Raw genomic sequence first — 10,016 nt, forward strand, 5'->3', positions numbered from 1 at the left:
TGCCGCCTGTCCGTGCTGCGGAGCTCGGCGCTCTCCCCCTCCCCGTAGCGCCGGGGTCTGTCCCGCTTCTCCCGTGCCTCTGCCTCCCTCCCGGCTCGCTTGTCGCAAGGCTTGCTGAAGTCTCTGCTGTCTCCGACAGAGGGGACAGGTCAGGGGTAGGCGCTAAGGGGTGGATTCCCAGACAAAGTGACGGATTTCAGCCCCACTTTGTAATGACCAGAATAGAGAGTAAATCAAACTGCTGCGAGAAGGATAGCAGCTACAGAGACATACCGGGCCGGGGGGCTCCTAGGATGTTTGTCTGCACTGTGGTGGCTGGGTCAGATGGCTGTTGCCCATCCCCCAGGATTCAGGGCATGAACATAGGCTGCAAGCAGTGACTCCTGTTCACCCCATCCCTTTGCCCAAAATCCCGACATAGGTCTTGATCACCAAAGCATCCTAAACCCAGATCAAGCACAGGGATTCAATGTAGCACTTCCTAGCCGCTGCTCTTTATCTCTGTTCAGAAGGCAGTAGTTTTCTTCTCAAATCACAGGAAAATAATTGGATTATATTCACTCAGTGTGATCACACTGGAAGAACAACATTTAGGTGCTCAGCTGGTGTATGGCCCCAGGCAGACCCTGTGCCCTGCATCCTGACAGGGTCACTCTGTTGAGCTGGCACACTTCTGCGGTGCCATACTTGCCATGTTGTGACTTTTTTTTTTGCCTAGTCAGGGAAGCCCCACTGCCTCTAGGACCTGCCTTTTCCCAGAGCACTAAAGAGCCTGTTGGAATTCCTTCTGTCCTTGGGCAGCCACCCCACATGCACTGCATCAGCTCCTCAGGCACAAGCTGAAAAGTTCAACCTCAGGATTAGGATCCTTGGTTTGTGTACAGTAGGATTTCTTCTTGAGGCTGCTGCAAAGTAAGGAAGGAACTTTCTGTGACTGGACCATATGGCTTATCTAGAAGCCATGGTGCCTCACTAACACACCGAAGCTCAGAGCCAAAAACCTGAAGAAACAATCATTCTCCAAAGCATTCAATTGCTTGCCCCTACTGATGGACTTTGAGGCTTGCCAGTTCCTACAAAGCCAATCAAACGGGAGCAGAAAGCTTTTCAAGACTCAGGTTTGGGTTTGCTTCAGTTACCCTCTCTGTAAAAAGAGGCCTGGAAAGCCAAAGAGACTGAAGACGCTGGCAGAGGCTTCCAGGGAGTTAGTTTATCTCCTCAGTCACTGTTAGCTCTGTCAGAGAGCTTTGCAAACTCCAGGCCTGAATGCAGGATTTGGCTTATTTTGTTATGAAAACAAAATCCTAGACAGCCACAACTGGGTTCTTGTTTAGCAGCAGAAGTTTAAAATAACACTGCCCAGATTTGAAGCAAGAAGAAAAACAAACATAACGAGCTGCATTTTCTCTGCTTTTCCCCAATTACAATATATATGTGTAACTTTCTCTTCTCTTTTGCTGTTTGAAAACTCACTAACAACAGGAGACACTGGTTTACAGGACTGTTTTCAGTTATGTTACAGGAAAACAAATTCTCATTTAAAAATTACCAAGGCACTGTGTAGCTTTATCTACGCTCTAAAAAAAAACGTTCTTCCCTATCATGTAAAGTGATAACATGGTTTAATTCTGATTTAAAGCATCTCACGCCCAGTGAGATGCCCTGGGATCCTCTGCCTTGTGTACCCATTGCCATTGTCCTAGGCCCCTTGGGTTGCCCATCATGCTTAGCCCCATGGGGGAGCCCGGCACTGCTAAGGCACATGGATTGAGTCCCCTGAGAAGGCTGTTCTCCTGCCTTGACTTCTTTACTGGAGACATAGGTTTTGTTTCCCCTCAGCTTCTGACCCCATTAGGAGGAGCGCTTGGCCCACCGTCAGGATGGTGCTGGACCACACAGGGTGATGGGTGTCCATAAGGATGTGTGGACAAGAGCCTGGATTTGAGCGGCATGGTAAAATTTCAAGGTGGGGCTGTTGGTGTCCTAGCTCGTCTGTGGAATACAATTTCTCAGGCAGGGCCAAGTGGGAGCCCCTGTCTTCACAGTGTCTCATTTCCAGTACCCAATCAGCTGATGAAAATTTGTAGGAAATAAACAGGTCCTAGGAGGGCTTCCCAATTTGCAAAGATTGGTGATGGCATCTCCGTAGACAATTTGCTTTGATTAGGAGATTTTTTAGGTGTCAGAGCTTAGTCTAAGGTACACTAAGCTCAGACTGGCTGCACTGCTTTACTTCTTCAAAAGATGGCTTGCCCTGGTGCGATTTTCTTGTGTGGGCAGGGGTAACTCCGCTTCCATGGGGAAGAGAGGGGAGAAAAGGCTGATGCAAATGCGGAGATAAACTTAGCTAAATAATTCTATATTTCTGCGAGGCTGTGGGGGAGTGGGGGATTTCCACTAAACGAGACATAAATCCTTGTGACGTGGTATGTCAGCAGGCTGGAGAGGACTAAGAATCCAAACAAATGCTTATTAACACTGGCAGCAGCTCAGGAAAAGATCAGCAAAACATTTCGGAATAGGGGTAATTAGTAAATCTCTTCCCCTGAGTGCTCTCTGGCACTGTATGAGCCACCTCTCACGAATGAGCTCATCCCTAAGTGTGCGGCATGAAAGATGTTTCCTTTGAGGGGGAAAAGGAGAAGAGGAAAGCCGCTGTGCCTAGAGTCTGGGTTGTGTCCTGCAGCATGGCTCTGCTCCAGGTATTTCTCTCACCTTTGCAGCCCACACAGGAAAAGCTCCAACCTGGGGTTACACACTGTGGTCAGTACCATGTGGAGAGCTTGCTGCATCCCTCTCCAGACACACCATCAGTCAGCAGCACTGCTGTCCAAATGGTACATTGCCACTGGATAGATGCTATGCATGCTGTGCTGCTTTTCTGGTTGGAAACCACAAGCTGAATATACTACGTCAAAAATAATTTGAGCTAAAGATTGCCCTGGCATAGACTATATTGCCACATAATAATGAGGATGATGGTGATAACAGTAGATTAACAGCAAATTAGTAATAATAGTGAGTTGGGATCTATGTCAAGTCTTTACCTTAAACCACTGAATTTCACAAGATTTGAACTTGAGCTGTGTGCCAGAGAAATGATTCGGCATTTCTCAAAGTGTTAACTGATAAAACAATTAGGAGCCTGCTGATGTTTTAACAAGCTCTGATGTGTGAGCAGAGCACAGGTATACAGGGGCAGCCTTGGCCATGCAAGCCAGAGCCAAGTTCCTGGCATGTCCCATCTGCTGCAGCAGGCAGGAGCGGGTGCTGATTGGGGCACAAGGAGCAGTGCTGGCACAGCATCTCCTGCCCGTGGCCTCTAGCCATAGCCAGTGCCACCTCCTGTTAGCTGGGTGTTTCTCATAGAAAGTGGGGAGGTTTTATTAAGAAAGTTTGTTAAAGGCAGTTTCTGCAAGGCGTTTCTTATAGTAAGTGCCTGGCCATCTAATGATAAAGACAAGAGATGGAGGTGGAGTTTTTGGTACTACTTGCCATAAGTGACAGAGGCTGCCTTTCAAGGCAGAGCTGGGGTTTCCTGGTATTTCCTGCTGCAGATACTTCCTGCTGCAGATACAAACATACAGAAACCAGCAGTGGCACACCCATAAATCTGAGCAAGTGTTCAAGCTGGCCACATGTGAGTGAGCATGGCCACTGTACCAACTGCAGATATTACACTGACAGCCTTACTCAGATGCTTAATTCCTTTGGTGTTTATTAGTTCAAGCTGAAAAAGCACACCCTGACACACCAATATTGCCAACAGTTCCTATGCTGCTGGTCTGGACAAAGTTCTGTCAGCCATTAAAAACTAAACTTCTAATGAACTTAATCATTCTCTTATGGACTATTTTATTTGTAATGTCATTTCAGTGGTTTTCAAAGATACTCGATATTCATCTTAGTACTGAAGAAGAAGCAAACCCATTTTGAAATCCACCTTTCTGATCATTATTCTTCAAAACAAAAGACTCTGGAAGTCATTTTTGGCTATAAGAAAGGGAAAGGTACTTTCTTTGATGAGAAAAAAAAAGGAACAACAAATGCTTTGGAATAATAGGAGAGAGAGAAAGGACTCAGCTGAGTCTGTGCCTGAACAAACAGGAAGGAAGGGATTTGGCAGAGTGAATCTAAACACACCATCATAACAGGAAATACAAACAAGAAAAATAGCCCTACAAAAATTAGGGAAGTCCCAAATACTTAGAGAGCATCCCTGTTGCCATGATATTTTTTGTAATGGAAATGTAACAGAAGGAAGCTTTTTTTCCACTGTTTTTAGGATTCTAGTGGGGCATCCTGACTAGAAAAGCCAGAATGAAACCTGGGGGTGTTTCCACTCTCCTTCCCTCCCTCTCCAGTAAATGTGCTAGGGGAAGAAATAGCATAGCTTCAGCCGTGGCTTTCTGCCCCTGGGCAGCTCTGGTCCTTGGCCCCCCTTTGCTCACCCACGTCACCAGCCCCCATAGCCCTGGGGCACCAGTGCTCTGCTGAGCAGTGACATGATGCAGTGACCCAAAGGCTCTGGCAGCCAGCACTGCTGCACTCAGCCGTGGGAGCACTTTAGGTTTAGCTTCACACTTTGCCCCAGATCACACGTTTAGCTGAGAGCCAGTCAGGTCGTGCACACACACACACACCCCCCCTCTTCCTCTACTTCCTGAATGAGTTTTAATCTTCACTGTGTTTTAAAATCAGTAGCATTACTAATCCTGAACATGACCTGGCAGCCAAACCACAGAGAAGGAAAGCATTCAGGCATGCTAGGCTCTAACTTCTCTATGTACCACTCAGTTGCTACCACTAACTTGATGCTTCAAAGCTCTCCAAGCTGCTGGGAGCCAGCAGGAGGAATTGCAATTAAAAAACGCAATCTTCCAACAATTTTGCCCAGAAATAAGTGTCAGAGTTTATATCAGCATGGTACATATCAACAGTATCAACTTAACAAGGATATTTGAATATCACCACATTGTAGCCTTATAAGTGAAGTGAAATTCTTCCTTTATTTAAAGCTTAATTCCTCTGCCTTACGCAGTATGAGTAAGCCAAAACTTGCCTGAGAGTTCTTCGTACAGAAGTGCACTGGTCTCCTAGAAAGTCAATTAAAAAGAAGTGTTGTTAGAACAAGGATTGTAAACTATGAGTCTAATTATTTATTTACAATAATTATATAATTATAACCATTAGAAGATTAATATAATTATGCAAATAAATCTATAGAAATATATTAAATGGTACATGTACAGAAATAATTCTAAATACAAACTCTAAAAATCTGTTTTTACAATAACAAACTGCTACCGTTAATTATTTGTAGTGTGGGAGCGTTAGTGGTAGAGCAGGACTCTGGCAGGATAATGTTTAAACAAGGCTAAACCACCCTGATCCTCGTGCCTTGTTCCTTCCTATCTCCCCCTCAGCAAGGCAAGGACTGCTCTGAATATGCATGCAACAGCCCTGGTCACTAGCATCAGTTTCATTATCAGCTCTGGGAAAAGTCCAGAGTGCCTGCTATCAGAACCTTCTCCCTCCTCTACCCCATTGCACTAGCATTTCTTTCTGCACACGCCCCACATTTCAACATAAAGAGACAGGGCAGTAATTGCTCCTGGGTATTTGAAAACACTCAACAAGTCACACTGAAGTTGCAACAAGCTGTGCTGAATTTGCTTTGTCTTGGGATGCCATAGTGATGCTGGGACTGTTTTGAAAATGAGGTAATGTAGACTGTGAGTGGGCTTGAAGGGTCTGAATGCATCCCTGACCTTTTGTCTGCTGCTTAGTGATGCAGGGAGCATGTAGATCAGTGAAGCTGGAATTATTGAGCCTAAAGTGATAAGCCTCCTAATGCTCATACCAGGAGATACTGCTATGCTTCCCACGCTCCCATCCTTTCAACCATGTTTTTCACATCCCCAGTGTTTCTGAACTCTCAGTCACCTTCTCTGTGAGCTCTCCTCAATAAAGCTAAGAATTTTATTAGTGACGTAAATGGGGACACAGTTAAATCAGCAGGACTTCTGCTCAGCAAAGACTGATGCATACCTGGCTTGGTAGGCCCAATTCATTTTCATGCTGTACTTGCGAACTCAATGTGCAATAAGCTACATGGATGTTTCCAAAAACAGCTGCAGCCAGATGAGCAGAGACCAGCAAAAACAGGCCCTGAGGAAGGTGGGAGTTGATCCCAATGCCATATAAAGCATATAAAGGGAGTTTTGTGGTTGCTTTGAATAGGCACAGGATGCTTGTCCCACCCTCCCACATCGTTCACATGTAACATTCATGCTCATGTCTGTACTCCCACTGCATCCCGTGGGAGAGCCCTTCTCTCCTGTATCCAGACAAACTCAAGGTCTCAAATCAGGCCATCTGAGTCATCCTGAAAATCACTCATCGATTTTCTCTTAAGTTATTGTTATACCAGAGAGCTGCTTCCGTCCTCTCAGTTACCTGAGGTGACGTTGCTCAGAGGCTCTCCTGCCAAGCTGTGCTCATACCAGATGTGTGTAGCACTGCCCACACATGGACAACTCATTCCAGGATTAATTTTGTTAATGGGAATACACTTTGCCACATTGTGTCATGGTATTTTTCATGCAAACTCTTATAATCTGACCAGTTCTTTTTGAAATTTACAGGCTAGAAGCAAAATGATGAAAATGTTACCTTTTTTCCAAAATGGTCCCATTGGAATATGCAATGGATCAGAGGGTTGCATTGATGCAGACAGGCAGCTTGAAAACCCTTCGACATCAGTAGCTAAGCAAATCCCTGCTTGTCCTGAACGTTCTGGAGACGAGATCTGGTCCAGGGACCAGGAGAAGATGAGTGAAAGGCCAGAGGGAGCCTACAGAGCCTCACGTGCATCTTCCATCGCGAGCAATGGGAGCAGCACCTCTGCTGGGGACAGCCCTGAAAAGGGGAAGAAAGGAATAAAGGAAATCTTTACGAATGCGTTTAAGAAAATTAAAAAGATCAAGACACCCAGTGGTAAGTGCTCCTCCATCCTCCTTGCACCACCTCATAGGCCATAGTTACTTCTACAGGGACTGCACAAGGTAGAGAATCATCCCCTTGAGAAACAAGGGCACCAACAGATTCAAGTGACTTGGCCAAGGAGCGTGGGGAGGCATGGGCTGAGGGAGACCTTGAGTCCTCGTTCCTTGCTGCCAAGGGCATACTCCTTGAGAAACCACCAGTTTGTGGGTTTTCTGTCTAAAACAAAATTTATTTCTACCTCTCATGGTGGCACACAGATCTGTGGGTGGGCAGGAAACCGAAACATACCTCTCTGCTCTGTTCCTCCATGAAACCACCACCCTGTGCAATCTCCTCTTTCCCCAAGGACAGCAGTGAGCAGCATGCATAGGTCTTTCTTGGGGCTGACCTGTCCTCGAGTCACAATATGTGCTCAGAGAAACCCAGAACTGCAGAGGAAGGTGCCCCTTGGCACTTCCAAGTCTCACCTACCACCTCAGATGATGTATCTTGTTAACCGGTTCATAAACTTAGTGAGCTGTACCTTGAATTTGCTCAACTAAAGAACCAAGTCTACTGAAAACAGCTCCTTCCTGCCTTTCTTCTTACTGCTGCACTGCTCCATTCCCAATGTCTTTTTTGAAATAAAGCAGAAAATATTCCAGATGAGATACCACCGATGCCTGGTACAGTATGTTACTATTTTCCTATCTCAGCTGGACATTCCTCACTATATACATCCTGGGGTCATATATGACATTTTCACCATCATCTCACAATAATGATGGTTACTAATTCTCCAGGCATCTCTCTTCTTCCTCCATCTCAAGCTGATTCACATCCAGCTTGCAGCAAAAATACTATTTGTTGTCAAGTACCTTTTGTTCTATTGAATTTGTATCTTAAACTTTGTGCTATTAAATTTCAGCCCATTTACTATTCAAGTTATCTTCTTGTTCCTGTATAATACACTAAGCCCTCAGTTTCGATGATGTCTGAACTTTTTGTAATCAACAGATGCCAGCAGGGCACTCCCAGCTTTTGTGCCACAGTCTCTGAGGAGAATATGAAGTAAGGTGTGTTTTGTTAATAATATAAGGTTTCTTCACCCAGGGTTTTCCATAAAAACCTTACACACCTAACAAAACTTGTTTTGGGATATAACTTCTCCATAACTTCCCAGATTGTGCCATATTGAGAAGCTGTAGTTCCACTAAGACAGTTCAATTGTATTTATATTGCCCGCTAAATGCGTCCTACAAAAATATTTCACAGGTCAGATTGTGCCCACCTATTTCTGGAAAACCTGTGTGATATTTCCTCTAGCACATCTCATTTAGCTACATCTTGCCATCTGCATTTTTCCTAAAACCATGCTTCCGACTTACAATCATATTAATGGGAAAGGGGATAATAAATAAATAAATAGAACTTCACAAATCTAAATTTTGGAAACAGTTACAGGTAGCTCATGAATAGCTGTCCATACGTAACACACTAGTGATGGGTATTCACATTTCCATTGCTCCAGTTAGAGACAATCTAGAAAAAAACCTGATCTTTAAATAACCAGAAAGATTTTCTATACGGTGAAAGAGCCTAAGATCTAGTATCATAGAAATATAATCATTTTTCAAAAAAAGTATTCCAGAGCCATTGTTTTTATAAAACAGAAATTTAAAACTTCACTGTTCTTTTGTCACCAGTCAAAAAAATCATGGATCTCCTTGAAGAGCAGAAGCTTTGCGAAGCCACTCAGCATCTGATTGTCCTGCAGAAGAGCCTGTCTAGCAAAAGTGAGGAGGGACTGAACACCAGCCAGCAAGATGTTGAGTCCATATACGAAGTTCTGAATTACAAAGTCTTCGGCATCTTGAAAGACTCCATACTGCTAGCGAAAACAAACCCAGATCTGCTGCAGCAGGCAGTAGAGGCACTGAAAGAGCAGGAGAAAGAAGATCAGAACTACATGGCAGAGAATCCACCTGACCCAAATATGCCATTTAGACCTAGAAAATGGAAAGAGCTTTGGATGGCTACAGTAAAGGAGTCAGTAGAGACTCGAATGAAGGACACAAGGCGTACTCCTAGAGCTGAGAACCTCTCTGCAGTTGGCCAGAATCTCCTGCACATGGGAAAGACAATGAAAGAGGATTTGACAGTAGTTGTGAAGTACATTAAACAGCTTTATCCTCCTGAGTTTAATGTGTTCAGCATATATGCAGAACTCTACCACAATTATTTTGCCTCCCAGACAAAGAAAAGTGCTGAGTCTCATCTGGAAGACAAGGACATTTATCTTCTCCTCTCATGGGTGCACAATTTTTATCCAAAGTAAGTAAGGCTTTTGCACATGCTTATCTTTGGTGATTAACATAGGTTCACTGGCTGCAAAACCAGACATTTGCTTGATTAATGAATTGATATCACTGTGATGCAGCCTGGCACCTGGCTAGGTGTTAACTGCTATTGTGCTGATGTACCCTAGCTGGCCAAGACAGCCAGAAGGGGCACACTCAAGGCTACTAGTCTGTAAACTAAGGGCCAACCTCACCATTCAGGCCTCTGGGCAACAGACAGACACACTGATATTTAGGGCTTCACTTGTTGGGTAAATTGGACAGATGTGTTGCCCTGAGCTCTATTTCTGCTGTAGACCTGAACTCATTCTTGGAAAATTTGGAATTTCAGCCCTCTGGACCAGAGGGCAACTGATAAATAGAACAACCTGAGATCCAGTTATCCTGGGCGTAATACCCTGTTGCTTAAATGTTACCCACTGGCTATGCTCTCTTCCTGGTTAGGAAACCAAAGGGTGCACCCCTGTGAGAGGACATCATCATCCAAGGGTCGCCCTTCATCCTCACAATCCCTGTCAGCTATCAAACTGAAAATATTCCTTGTTGTGGCTTATAGTACTGGATGGAGAACTGACGGCTCTCATTCTTAGCTGACAAACAGTAAATACACCAGCAACATTTCTTCTGCTGTTCAAAAGCCGTTCAACCTCCACCTCCACTCTTTACTTC

At 44.6% G+C, this 10,016-nt stretch overlaps 1 protein-coding gene across 1 annotated transcript in view; it reads left to right on the plus strand.

Annotated features, from left to right (window-relative positions):
- Positions 1-6,659: 6,659 nt before the first annotated feature.
- The window catches only part of TNFAIP2 (tumor necrosis factor, alpha-induced protein 2), a gene marked incomplete at its 3' end in the record, with an annotated part of 6,774 nt that continues 3,417 nt past the window's right edge, over positions 6,660-10,016 (plus strand). Inside the window, exons 1-2 of the mRNA XM_010012813.1 lie at positions 6,660-6,999; positions 8,694-9,321. Coding sequence (XP_010011115.1) covers positions 6,660-6,999; positions 8,694-9,321 — 968 coding nt within the window. The remainder of the gene's footprint in view (positions 7,000-8,693; positions 9,322-10,016) is intronic.

Source organism: Nestor notabilis, unplaced genomic scaffold (genome assembly GCF_000696875.1).
Source record: "Nestor notabilis isolate BGI_N333 unplaced genomic scaffold, ASM69687v1 scaffold26240, whole genome shotgun sequence".
Taxonomy (NCBI): domain Eukaryota; kingdom Metazoa; phylum Chordata; class Aves; order Psittaciformes; family Psittacidae; genus Nestor; species Nestor notabilis.